General features: G+C 45.1%; 1 protein-coding gene across 1 annotated transcript in view; it reads left to right on the top strand.

The window, feature by feature from the left end:
* ppargc1b (peroxisome proliferator-activated receptor gamma, coactivator 1 beta) overlaps positions 1 to 13,606 on the top strand; it is a gene marked incomplete at its 5' end in the record, with an annotated part of 129,466 nt that extends 115,860 nt beyond the window's left edge. The window contains 7 exons of the mRNA XM_079525629.1: positions 2,905 to 2,972; positions 4,611 to 4,733; positions 5,962 to 6,580; positions 7,104 to 7,176; positions 7,817 to 7,935; positions 9,229 to 9,356; positions 10,507 to 13,606. Coding sequence (XP_079381755.1) covers positions 2,905 to 2,972; positions 4,611 to 4,733; positions 5,962 to 6,580; positions 7,104 to 7,176; positions 7,817 to 7,935; positions 9,229 to 9,356; positions 10,507 to 10,598 — 1,222 coding nt within the window. The 3' untranslated portion in view covers positions 10,599 to 13,606. The remainder of the gene's footprint in view (positions 1 to 2,904; positions 2,973 to 4,610; positions 4,734 to 5,961; positions 6,581 to 7,103; positions 7,177 to 7,816; positions 7,936 to 9,228; positions 9,357 to 10,506) is intronic.
* Positions 13,607 to 14,472: the final 866 nt, after the last annotated feature.

The following is a 14,472-nucleotide window of genomic DNA, read 5'->3' as shown; positions in this document are numbered from 1 at the left end:
TCCCCAGTGTCCCCAAACCACTGCATTCCAGTTGTTCTTGACGGTGTGTGTGTGTGTAGGCTAAATTAAAAAAAAAACAACAACTGAAATGAATGAATGCATCCGGTTCAGTGTCGGAGAACTCCATCGCAGTCTTGACTCTTCGTCTTCATCATCATCATCATCATCATCATGATCCTCCTCCTCCGATGCCAGTTCTAAATATATAAAAATAAACATTTAGCTGTAGTCAGCCCGGCCAATAGCCAGTTGGGGGGGGGGGGGACGTAGGCTATCTGACATCATCGTCATCATCATCATCACACGGAGACACACTAAACAATGTACAATCATGATTGTATACAATATACAATGAATGCAATTATCATGCAAGCTCAGACGTCAATGAAACGTCATACAGATCTTATATAATACGCTACTGTTAGCTTCACTCCCCGTCCCCCCTCCGATCCTTGTAGCAACGTCATCATAACCACGCGTTGCTTCAGTAAACGATGCATGTTTGTTCTCCGTCTTTGTAGACAGTAAATAAAAGGAGCGAACATTACTCTAAAGATCAGATCGCCTATAAGGCACGCTACAATATAAAATACTTGTACTGCCATGCGTGCATGCCTGCTACGATACATTTGTACTGCACCAACCAACCGATCGACACCAACCCCCCCCTCCAGCCCTTAGCCAGCACCAATGCACCGACCAACATTAGCCAGCACCTTCGGTGCTGGCTAATGGCTGGGGGCCATCGTGGTGAGTCATTCTGGCGTCATGATCTGACTAGTAGTAGTAATTATCCAAGCATCTATTTGTAGCGATCATCTTATGATTTCTGATCACTATAGAAGGGCATTTTCTACAATAAGATTACCTCAAAACATTCCGGGTTGATCGTCTTCTTCAATGGTTTCCCGGTATAGCTCATCGGACGACGATGGGGAGACAATGAAAAAAGGAGGGAGGGAGCAGCGAGTCTCGCTGTAAGCACTGGACCAGGGCTACTCCGCCTGGAGAAGGCGACTGGGACGCGTATGGATCAATACTACTACCACAAAACTCGCTCAAATAAATAGTACTGCTTTCAACTTTTTCTGCTAGAAAATCGCTCGGGCGAGACGGCAAACAGGCAAAACAATGAAAACTATGAAGACTCCCTCTGCCCCCACTGTTTACAGGGGGTGGGACCAGCTTCCAATGGCAACACGTACACGTGTGTCACGTGACACGGGTTTTCTGGGTAATGTAGTTGGAATATAAGCTCAGGAATTTAAACAGCGCTTCGGAGCATATTAATATGTTTAGATTCATCAAAAACTGTGAAGACGCCAATTGGCGTCATTGATCATTTACGGAATTCTGATGAAGACGCCAATTGGCGTCTTTCATCTTCTAAGGGTTAATTGCTTTTTTTAAATAACAAATCAAATTTTATGATCTTATCAAACATCAGGCAGTCTAATGCAGTGCTTGGTGCACTGCATTCAGTCTGACCAGAAGCTGATCATTTTACCCTTTCCCCTCCAGCAAGTAGAACCCTACACACACACACACGCACACGCACACGCACGCACGCGCACACACACACACACACACACACACACACACACACACACACACACACACACACACACACACACACACACACACACACACACACACACACACACACACACACACACACATGGCACTCGCTCATCTTTTTACCAGTCCTGGAAGCTAGAGTGTGTTTGAATGTACAATCCGCTTGGAACGCAGGCCATTTTAAAATCAATCCACTGATGCACAAAATAGTACTCCCCCCCCTTCCCCCCCCCCCCTCCCTGCCTTCTATCTTTGGCTTTATTCTCTGTTATGCAAGGTCCCCCCAAAAGGCCAGTCGGCTCGGCTCAGCATTCACAGTGAGAAACAGAGACCGGGGGCAAAAATAAAGGGATAGATGGGAGGAGAGGAAGAAAGAGGAGTGCATATGGTGTCTGTGATAAGAACCCAGGGACGCCGTTCACATGCAACGCCAGGGATTTGTAATAATTCACATATAGAAATCTGGAACGTTTTAAAAAAAAAAAAAATTACAGTTAACACTCCGAACGCCCAGGACGAAGTTCTTTGTCCTTTCTATTAGTAACGCCCGTCGCCCAGGACGAAGTATTGTCCAAAAGACGAAGTTTATTGATACGAGAACAGATCGCATGGCTGTATAGCCCAGGCGCGCCTCCTGGGCTCTCCTCGGTGACGCGCAAGAGTGAGACGTCATCAAAAAACTCTCTCCTCTGTTTAGCTGATGAAAACGAAAATCTTAAAACGTTCATAAATCGCGATCTAAATCATCCCGTCTTTTTCTGAAAAAAGATCCTGTGTTAGACGGCGCTCCGCGGTCCAGTCGCTAGTCTCGATAGATTTATTCTTGTCTCCCGTTGTTGTCGATCAACTCTAGAGTGCTGTGGCTATTGTTAGCTGCTACACAACATCATGAACTTCCGGCCGGTCCGTCCGGAAAAGGCGTGTGTTTTGAAACTGCTGTGTCATTTTGATGCAGCTGTATCTCCATATATGTTTTTTTAGCCCCTCCAATGTCCAGCTTTGAGGGTTTGTGTAACCTCAAACATTGCATGCCACAAACATTGTGTAAACAAAATCATTGACGACAAAAGTGAGGATGCAAATTGTGATTGGCCAGAATGAGATGTACAGTATGATGACGTATGATGATAAGAGCGCCCCTCACTTCACACAGGTGTGATTTGTTTTTAAACCTATGTAAAGTATTAACAAGAGCGTGTGACTAAATGACTACATTGGATCGTTTGGATCACAGGTTATATATTTTTTTCAGTTCAGTCATGAAGTGTTATTGCCTAAGCACCAGAATAAAGCCTAGCTCTGCTTGTCTTTGTGTTTCTGTGCCAGCAGGGAGTCTCAGTACGGCACCAAGCCTTTTGAGCCGCCGCTCAGTGTGGATCTGTGTGGAACAGCAGGTAAACACGTCTCTCATGCTGTCTATTCTATTCCCATACAGGGTGCTCCTTACAGCTCTGGAAAAGTGTGGAATTATTCATTACTCTTGTAGGGGAGTATGGGGATTTTGTGAAAGGCTTTAAAATAGTAAAACATACGTAAGAAAATGTGCAAAGGAAAATGTTCCATATTTTATGTTCTCGTAGTGTTTGTGACTGCCTGGATGTCAGTGTTCATCTCAACCGGCATTCGGCTAAGATGTAAGGTGGTCGGGCGGCTGTGGCTCAGGAGGTAGAGCAGGTCATCCAATGATCCATGGGTCGGCGGTTCAAATCCCGGCTCCTCCTGTCCACATGTCGAAGTGTCCTTAGGCAAGACACTGAACCCTGTATTGCCTCCAGCATGGTTGCCACCATTGGTGTGTGAATGTGGGAAGTGAGGACTCTGGCGTTGACTGTTCGCCGCATCACCTCCCAATGTATGAATGAATGGACCATTGTAAAGTGCTTTGAGTAGGCACGTAGTGCATAGAAAAGCGCTATAAAAATGCAATCCATTATTATTAGGGCCCGAACACTGCACAGTGTGAGGCCCTATTGAAATCGTAATGATTATTTTATCCGAAATGAATCGCGCTTTTGAGGCGCTAAGCGTATTCGAAAAGTTGCGAAACTTTGCACACACATCACAAGTGGCGAAAAATTAAGGGGCGTGGCCTAATGGCTCAATAGCGCCCCCTACAAAACGTTGTGCCTCAAGCCCCACAATACGGTTTCACGTACATGCACGAAAATTGGTACACACCTCTATCATGTCCCAACTTACAAAAACGTCTCTTGGCGCCATGACCTAAACTGAACAGGAAGTCGGCCATTGTTAATTCATTGTGGCGTTTTTGTGCAATTTATGCCATTTCCATGTGTCGCACTTTAACAAACTCCTCCTAGCAGGATGGTCCGTTCCACATAAAACTCGCTCAGCATACAAAATCGTGAGTTTTTGTAAAATTGCGTGACCGTGGCGAAGCGTCAAACTTCAACGCCAAACAGGAAGTGAAAATAGCAGCTGATTGGTCTATTTGATAGTTCCTTTTTTTTTTGCTATAATTTTTCAACGGTTTGTCATACTGACATGTCATCGGACTTGGTTTTGAGTCCTTGACCTTCATTGATGTAATGTAACCCCGCCCCTTCTTCTGATTGGTCGATAATTGATAGTTCATGTTTTTCCTATAACTTTTCAATGGTTTGTCGTAGAAACTCGTGGGGGGTGTCTTGGTTCAGAGTCCTTGTCCGTCATTGGTGAAATTGGTCAATATGTTATAGTTTATATCATTTGCCATAACCTTTGAATAGTTTGTCGTACAGAGTCATGAGTCACCTCATGACTCACCTCAGTTGAAAATCCTTGTCATTCAGTAGAGTTACTTAGCTCTGCTCCTGCCGTTCTGATTGGTCGATATTTGCCTCTAACTTGCACGCGCGAGGGCCTGGTCATCGCTGCTTGCAGCTATAATTATTATTATTATTGGTCAGACGGGTGGGCTGCGAATGCTTTTGAGACAGTCAAGTGGATCCGATCCATAGAAGGTTTGAGAACCAAAGTGTTCCAAAAGCAAAGCCATTGTCTGACTCCCCCCCCCCCTCCCTCCTACACAGGTCTCACCCCACCCACCACGCCCCCCCACAAACCGGCGGATGATGAGCTCTTCAAGCCAGCGGAGGGAGGGAAGGGAGGAGGAGGGGGAGAGGGGGAGTCTACCAACACCACTACCCCCAGCGGTAAGGCCTGTCACAATTACGTCTGTCGTATGTTCGCAATTATTTGAAATAATCGCAATAGTTTTTTGCAAAATATAAAAGCAGAAATCGCTAAAAGTTTACAGTAAGCTAAAAGTTTACAACACGTCTACAAGGTTACGAGGCATCACTTTGTGAAAAAATCTTTTGAGCTATTTCCGCGTTTTTGCCTTTATTGATAGGGTACCGTAATTAGACAGGAAAGGGGGATAGAGATGGGGGGAAGACATGCGGCAAAGGCCGACGGGCTCAGGACTCGAACCCGTGACACACCGTCAGGCTGGATTACCAGCCTAGGTGCCTGGACCGCTCAGCCACGGCCCAGGCCCGCTATATATATTTTTTTAATCATAATTTGTATCCCACGATTTTGTAACCCATTTTTCACCCCTGTGTCAATTATCTAATGTGATCCTGGGCTCTACACACCCTCCGCCAACCTTGTCCCCATATATGGGGGACATGGGGAGAGCAACGGACTTGAACTCATGCTTCCTTCATGCCTGAGTGTCCAAGTTGCTCCTTTACACCTGACAGGGGGGAGTTTCCCTGGTTGGACGTAGCGCGTGGAAGGAACGCGTTATTCCAACCAGTTCCTTTCCCCTCCATCAGGCGCCCCGGCTGGCCAGGGGAGGCAGTTTAGAGACCAGGATTACTGCATGTTTTTTGTGAGGGTACCTACCCTAGGGGGCCCGCTATTTATTTTTGAGGGGGGATGAAAGCGTATTTGAAGTGATCGAACTAGCAATAGAACAGAAGTTTAGAAGCATCTTCCAGAAACATGAGTGGTCTCAGTTAAATGTAAAGCAGAAAAACGATATGCACATCCCAGTTTCAGAATACGGTGCTGGACCCAAAAAATGACTGAATGAAGAAAAAAGTGGAATGTCCGCACACGATATAATTCTTCTCCCCGTCTTTTTATTACAACCTATAAATACAACAACGTTTCGCCCCTCCGGGCTTTCTCAAGTGATATGATATGATATACCCATGTAACTTGAGAAAGCCCGGAGGGGCGAAACGTTGTTGTATTTATAGGTTGTAATAAAAAGACGGGGAGCAGAATTATATCGTGTGCGGACATTCCACTTTTTTCTTCATTCGGTCTCAGTTAAATGTCATGATTTCTTCAGCTCGGTCGGCGTAAAAAGCATCATCATCACATCTTCGGCCTTGAGATTTTATTTTGCCTTATACCATGCGACAGCCCTACACAGCGGCAGCGGCGCCGCCACCACCACCACCAAGGGCATGTCGTCCTGGCTGAGCCGCGCCCACCAGCACCAGCGGCGGAAGCTCCCGGAGCAGACAGAGCTGTACGCGCAGCTGCGGCGCATGCAGGGCGCCGGCCAGGCCCGCGAGAGAGAGACCCAGCAGAGCCTGCTGCTCGGCGGTAACCTGCTGCAGGCGGCGGTGACCCAGCATCAGCGTACCTTCTTCGGCGACCACGACTACTGCGCCCTGAGCCTCGGCGAGAGCCACCGGCGCAGCACCACGGCCATGCTGGGAGCCATCCTACGCTCGGAGAGGTCCGGAGGAGGAGGAGCGGGCCGGGGGCCGATCGAGCGGGAGAAAGGCGGGGAGGAGGAGGAGGGAGGAAGGCTCCGGGCGGTGGCTCCGGGGCCGCAGCAGCAGCAGGGCGAGGCGGTTGTGGATATGATGGTGACGTCGGTGGTGTCGGCGTCGACCGAGCTTCGCCAGTCTTCGGCGGCGGCCACGCCCCCTGCCTCGGAGGAAGAGGGCGAGCCCTCCTCCTCCTCCTCTCGCTCCCCGTCGCCGGTTCTGCACTCGTCGCCCGACTCCCCCGCCAGCAAGACAGACTCCAGGTGAGAGAAAGACCCCGGGGAGAGACACGGACAGGAGGGAGGGAGGCGAGTGGGGGGGAGACATGAGAACCTTTTACTTCAGACATAGTAGGGTCCATATAAAAAAAAAAAACAGACAGCGATGACACAGAGAGATAGCCTGAGTAGCCAGACTGAAAAAGAGTGAAAGATGTCAACACATTGAGTAATGAAGAGAAGGAAGAAGCCATAGAGAGAGAGTGTGTGATGGAGGATGGATGAAGGCGCCTTGCCGCAGTGCGTGTGAGCCAGCCTCCTCTCTTGCTACAGTTCACCTGTTTCCTTCTCCTGTCTGACACTTTTGTTTAACCTTGTCCTCCCTCTCCCATCCCCATCTGTCCTCCTCCTTCTTTCCTCACTTTTCTCCATCCTCCTCCTCTCCATTTTGTTTGTCCCTCGCTTCGTCTTGCCTGGATGTCCATCTCCCTTTCTCCTTTCTCTCTCCCTCTTCCTCTCTCTCCCTCTCTCTCTCTCTCTTTCTCTCTCTCTCTCTCTCTCTCTGCAGTGGTGAGAACTCAGAGAGCTGTCCAGAGGACAAGCAGAGGAACAAAACCAAGACAGGCCAGCAGAAAGATGAGGTACATAAGGCTATGTTGCCTCTAGCTATGCCACACTGCACACACAATTAAAATGGATTGACTTGTGCTAAAAGTGTCACTCTGAAATGGTAAGGAAATAGTGGCGGTATGAATGTCTATGTACTTTATCCCACATTAGTGTATTAATCCCACCATGACTCCTGTCCTGAGTGCTACAGGTGTTTCAGCCTCTTGTAGCTGAATTGGAATGTCATCTTAAACACAAGTCTTATTGTTAGTCTATACTTTAGGCCGACTAAATATAAGATTTTAGTCGACTAAATCTACAGTTACATTTTTTTATTAAAATGTATTTTGGCGGGCCTTGATGCCGTCGTAATGACTGATTATACACTTGCTGAATAGCCGATCTACAAGCTCACAACGCGTCACGCGGCTGCGACGCGTTGTGAGCTCGTACATCGGCTATTTCAGCATGCAACCAAGTGTACAATTACGTATACTGGATCTCTTGTCCACTAGTCCCTTCCTAACATTTTAGTCTAGTTTAGTTGACGAATATATTTACTCTTAGTTGTAGTTGTAGTTAGTGAAAAAAGGTAGTCGACGAACAATGGCCACAAGATGTTTTTTTCTTTCTTTTTTGTTCTGACTGTTGCCATGGTTTCCCTGTTGCCAGGACAACTGCCAGGTGTTCTACATCCACAACCTGCCGAGCAGTGTGACCCAGAACATGCTCAGAAAACGCTTCCAGGTGTATGGCAGCCCCGAGGACTGCAAAGTCATCATCCGCAATGAGTATGTGTCGGCTTGGCTGAACCCCAGTTGTAATAATACCAGCAGTGGTGGAAAAAAAGAACTCCAATGTTTTACTTAACTCTTTTTTTGGCTACGAAGTACGAATATATTCGTACCCCACCCCCCCAGCTATGTGAAGTTATCTGCTAGGTACTTATATATGTGTAACCCCCTGTATACTCCATATATGAAGCGGTTGAGCCCCAAAGCAGCTTTTAACATTGGTCTGGTTGCTATACAACGCCTCCGTCACCACCAGCTATGGGATCTTTACAACTGCTCTCATTTACCTCGGTTCAAAGCAGGATTTTCAAAGCTCCATAAGTCAGAAACTACGAGCGATGTCCTTGCTGATTGTCATCCATCCAAAGTTCGGATGTCATTTGTGACTTTGTCTCGCAACGCTCCCGACATGTAAACGTTTCTGGTGACAGGTAAACAGTGTGTGCTAATGATAGCCAATTCAATGGTTATAGTGAGTGTGAGCAGGGGGCTACAGCTGGGAGGAAACTGATCCTCTTAAAGTCAATGCAGGCGCTAGCACAGAAAGAATTAAAGGAGCATTCAGTGATTTGGAAAACCCCCCTGTCCGCCCCGGTAACAAGATGTGCACATGCACGCACTACAGACACGACAGACCAACACCACCCTCGCTCGACCATGATTGGCGGAAGGTCCCTCTCTATCCTGATTGGATGAAGGCTGGGCCACCTAGCCAAAAACGAAACCTAAGGTTTTTTGACCCCAGGGGTTAAGGGAGGAACTCCTTATATGGTCAGCACACTCTATAGTAGGGAGGATTATCAAAAACAAAATAAAAAAGTAAGTGATATTTGAATGAAGTGAAATCACTGAATATACCTTTAAGTAAAAGTATAAAAACTGCAATGTAGATGTATACTCCGTTATCCCATATTCAAAATGTACTCAAGTAAAAGTGCAAAAGTATCGGCATCAAAATGTACTTAAAGTACTAAAAGTAAAAGTACTCATATTGCAGCATGTCCCATTTCACAAGTTCCAAACATGTACTAAATCTTTGAACGTGCATTACAGCCGTACACACGTACAGAAAGACAGACATGGTGCATTTATAGAACAGATAATAGTAGCTATAGTCATTTGGAGGGGACATGGATTGGATTACACACTCTCATTCGGGGGACGAACAAAAAGCTGTGTCATGGTCTTGACTGTGTGTGTGTGTGTGTGTGTGTGTGTGTGTGTGTGTGTGTGTGTGTGTGTGTGTGTGTGTGTGTGTGTGTGTGTGTGTGTGTGTGTGTTTTTGTGCAGGGAGCGCTGTGGGGTGATAAAGATCCGTCAGGCTGGAGGTCAGAGACACTGGAGGGAACGAGATATGTTGTATCAGAACGGAGCAGGTGCCCTCCGCAGGATGACCAGAAAGCGATACATAGACCTTGGTAAGGAACACGCACGCACGCACACACACACGCACGCAGGCACGCCCGCACACACGCACAGAGAGATCACTTCCATCTTTGGGTCAATTCAGGGCAATGCTTTCCAACATTTTGTCATTATTAAAAAAAAAATGTTTTTCTGTTTTAGTTCTTTGAGTATTTGAGTGTTTTCTGTCTTCTGATTCATCTACCATTCTTATGTTTGATCGTCGCTCTTATGCAAATGTAATTTCTGTTGATTATTGTATTGTATCTCGGCCACATTGAAAATGAGGGCCTGCCCCTCAACTGTACTCTGAGATATGATTAAGCAATATTACACTTGCTTACAACATTTGCTAAAACAAATCATAACCCTTACCCTATTTACTTACCCTATTTTTATATTACAGAAGAGAGCCATACAAATAATAAATAGATCTGACTATTATGAACCTACCAATGAACTCTTTATTAAATATAATACATTAAAATGCGTTCAAAGCGCAACATAAATTGCTCCCTGACTGCATTCAGAAGCTGTTCCAACCGAAAGTAAACCATTACAAGCTGAGGGGTATACTGATGTTTGAAATTAATAAAGCAAGAACTAACATTAAAAAAAGATGTCCATCTGTAATGGCAGCAGAAATATGGAATAGTTGTGATAATGACCACAAAAATTGCAATTCAATCTTTAAATTCAAGAAAATGTTTAAAAGTAATATAGTAGTAAAACAATATAAAACATCATCATAAACCTCTTATAATGCATCATTTCCATCTCCATATGATTCTACCAAACGTATTCCTTTGCTTGCCTGTTTATTTGTTCTTATTTTTTATTTTTATTTTTTGTTGTTTGTTTTTTATTATTTGCACTAATGTAATATAAGTAAGTCAAAAAGGGTAGGCACTATAAGCTACGGCTTCAGCCTACACCTTTCGGTCCAAACATGTCATGTAAACCTTTTTTGCTGTAATAATCATGTACTTTATGTTATTTTAAGACCGAAATAAACTATTCATTCATTCATAATTTTTTAATGACAGATGTAGCCACTACGACCACAATGTCCCAAGAAACTCGCTAGCCTATAGCAACCCAGTCTGCTGCGTGCGCTCTGGTGGAAGAACGAACAGAGCAGCTGATTTCTTTGTTTTCTTCCAGACGAGGCGGGACCAGGCCCGGTCAAGAGCAAGTATGACGCGTTGGACTTCGACACCCTGCTCAAGGAGGCCCAAAAGTCCTTACATCGCTGAATGCTTGCTGCCCCCCCCCACACACACACACACACACTGGCCCACCACCAGTGACTACAGCAGCCTCTGACGACCCCGGGGCATCCTGAGATGACGGTGGCCTCTCGTTGGTACCTCCTCTGTGCAAGACAACCCAATACCCCCCCCCCCCCCCCCCCCCCCGCGAAAAATGTTTACATTTTTAACATTGGATTATAGGAACTAAAAACTTTTACTTTTTACACCTAAGGATACAGCTTGAAATATGCGAAGACTGCGGCGGTTGTTGACGCGAGGAGGAGACTTTTTTAACGTCGACCACAGAACTAGCGCTACTTTAGTGGTTCCTCAGAACGACGGGATCCGCTGTGGAACGACGATGACGACAACGAACAAAACAAAAGCTGCTTCCTGTCTGTGTTGGTGACATCATCATTCTGCACCCGCAAGGTGCGGAAGTGAGAAGAGACCTCTTGTAGCAAAAAAATACTTTGCTATTATCCCTGCTGTTGGTCGTTTTGTGTGCGTGTGTGCGTGTGTGTCTCTTTTGTTTTTGTTTGTTCGATTGTTTCTCTTTTTTTTGTAAAAACCCCTCCTTCTCTTCGGTCACCGGTGGCGATACTACAAACTGTTTTCGCCATCAAATCGTGCAGTTGAAAAAAATATATATGCTTCGTTTTTTTTTAGCAAAAACTGTGGATGTAATGAACAACAACAAACAAAAAAACTGTGTGTGTGTGTGTGTGTGTGTGTGTGTGTGTGTGTGTGTGTGTGTGTGTGTGTGTGTGTGTGTGTGTGTGTGTGTGTGTGTTATGGACAATGAGAAAATAACAATTAAAAACAAGAACAACTAACATTTCACTAAATCATTTGACAGCTTCAAAAGTTTACAAATCAAAAATGAGGAAGGGAAAAAAAAAGACATAGTTTTTTCTTTTTGTAAGTTTAGTGCTTCCTTGATTTTAATCTATGCACTGTAGGAGGCAAAAAAGATCTCCCCTGTCCTTGATCACTCTCCCCCTGACTCTCTACTGTAGTCTATAACTCTGCCATGCTAAAGTACAATACCCTATGACTTCTGCTACTGGCTGCCACAGACAAATACATATGGGGCCCTATGTTTGCGTGTCTTAAGTACCAGGTCGTATGACTTATAACTTAAGACCTGGAGGCGTGGCCAATGCTGTTTGGCCACTCAACACAGCCAAATAACAGCATTGACCACACCAGGTCTTACGTTTAAGTCATAAGACATGGTACTTAAGACACGCAAAATAGGGCCCCGTGGGGTGCTAACTGTGTGGAGGGTGTGCTGCTTTTGGGTGTGCAGGCTCTGCTAGGCTTGATAGAAAAAATAAATAAACCAACTTATAACATGGAATAATAAAATATCTGAAAACAATCAACCAAATATTGAAACTAAAGCAGCAATTTTTTAGCACGTGCACATCCCCAAAATACCGGTAATCCAAAATCATTTACCCTAGTCTACAATTTTAGCTTTTGATCTCAATGGGCAAAATATCGCAGGCATCAACAGGAGTTCAAATTGCAACAGTGATGAGCCATATCTAAACAATCGGATCTCATTAGCCCAATGGGCTAATTATTAGTTTTTTTCTCACCCATGTGAGCAAAGAGATCACGCTCTTTATTGTGCGCGGAGGTTTGTGCAAGACTGTTCTCGCCAAGCCTGGCCACAGCGGGACGTCTGGTCAATGGGTTTTTTTCTTCTGCCCGGAGCAAAAATAATAATAATCACACGTGTCCGTACATTAACGTGGGAACGGAAAAAAGCTGTGTCCGCGGTGGATAAAGAAAATACAAAAAATGAAAGCCACACAAATAATGCCACAAAAAATGTTTACATGGAGCAAGTCAGATTGAACTGGGGGGAAAACAATTATCATAGCCGTTGACATTTTCATCCCAAACGTAATCGATAATGACAACCTCACAAAGTTTCACTGTACATAGAGCACATTTAGGTAGAGGCACTGCACATGTAAAGCTATTCACTTACCCATAGCCACCAGAAGGTCAAAATGAACACCCACCAGGAAAGGATGCATTTGCAATTCATTGCTTTTCTAAAAAACGAAACGTCACCACAACAGTAGAAGGCATGGATGATTCCACAGAGCATTTGGGAGTTTACAAATTTAGTTTCCATGCTCTAGAATAGACTGGATTGAATATCGTGACTGAGTCGGTTTCAATTTTCAAATAATGGAATGTACTCAAAAACCCTGAATGTAGACCAAACCATTTGATCACCTCCAAGATTGTTATACCCTGTGGAAGCGGGAATCCCCGAATCAACAGTGTTGACTCTGGCTTAAAGCGCAGCTCAAATAGCCCTCAGACGCACATGTCCCTGAAACGGTCGCTAATTAAAGACCCTCAAACTGCAGAGAGCGAGAGAGAGCCAGCAGCCTTGGCACCCAAAACAAAGACGAGCCCAGGGCAAAGCGAGGGACAGAATATCGGCTGAGAAACACAATGTTCACGCGAGATGTCCCGCATTTAGCCGAACGTCTCTACCTCACCCCCGTCCATCCCTCTGCAGCCCCCCAACCCCCCCACCCCACCCCCAAGCTTCTCTCGATCGACGCTCTTCCCGTCCTCCATTAATTGTTTCTCTTGTGGACATGGTTGTTTTCTGGCTGAGGATGTTCCGAGGGGTGCTTAAGGGTAGATGGTGGTTTGTTTGTTTGTTTGTGTGTGTGTGTGTGTGTGTGTGTGTGTGTGTGTGTGTGCGTGTGTGTGTGTGTGTGTGTGCGTGTGCGTGTGCGCGTGTGCGTGCGTGCATATGTGCGTGCATATGTGCGTGCGTGCATGTGTTTTTTTGTTCTTCTACTGTTGAGTCCCAAAAGAGGGAAGTAAGCTGTTCTCTGTCTCTCCTTAAAGCTAATGTTTTTGTGTGCTGTCTTTGATCGTGTGTCCTTGCTGGGTATCTGACTGTTTCTTGGCTGTGTTTGGTGTCTGGGTTGGGAGCTGCCATGGGGGGGGGGGGGGGGGGGGGGGGGGTAGGGGTGGTGGTCCATGGGTGAAGGGTTTTAACTTGGGGTTGGATGGTAAGGTGCTGGTCCTTGGAATGTGCTGGGAGGTTTAAAATTCACCCTCTTTGCTTCTTCAAGGATCCTGCTGATCCCAGTGTTGATTCCGTCGACTAAAACTATGAAACCTGTTCGTCGACTACCTTTTGTCACTGACAAAAACTAAATGGAAACTATATGAAAACTAAGCTATCATGACTAAAACTAAGACTACATATATTGACAATTTCGTCAACAAATAAAAACTAGACTAAAATGTTATTATGATCACAACAAAGTGTAAAATCACCAAAATACATTTTAAGCGACTAAATCAACTGTAGATTTAGTCGACTAAAATCACATGACTTTTAGTCGACTAAAACTAAACTAACACTAAAGCATTTCAGATGACTAAAATATGACTAAAACTAAATTAAATTTTATTCAAGAGACTACGACTAAACTAAATAAATTTTGCGGTCAAAATCAACACTGGATCTTATTGATCCAGCCATCTCCTCATTTCCCCTCCACCTCCCCAGTGCTTTAATACTGTGCAGCCTGACTCTCCTCTTTCTCTCTGTCTACTTTTTTCTCTTTGCTCTCAAATCTAGGTTTTGGGTCTTGTTTCAAGAACACCCCAAACCCTTTTATAACGATGCCTCCTTCTTTTCTCTCTCTCCTCCCTCTTGCTGTCTTATCTATCTAATCAACTCTATGGTAACACACATGAAAATTGAATGTTTACATAACTTTGATTCTCCATCGACTTTTATTAGGACGCACGCTAAGTACAACAGGCCTCATTCGGGTGTTGGGGAAAATGAACGTTGACTGATTTTTAAACTGAAGTT

This window comes from Electrona antarctica (assembly GCF_951216825.1).
Source record: "Electrona antarctica genome assembly, chromosome: 1".
In the NCBI taxonomy this organism is placed as follows: domain Eukaryota; kingdom Metazoa; phylum Chordata; class Actinopteri; order Myctophiformes; family Myctophidae; genus Electrona; species Electrona antarctica.
The sequence above is the reverse complement of the archived record's forward strand: the minus strand, read 5'-3'. Positions and strand labels throughout refer to the sequence as shown.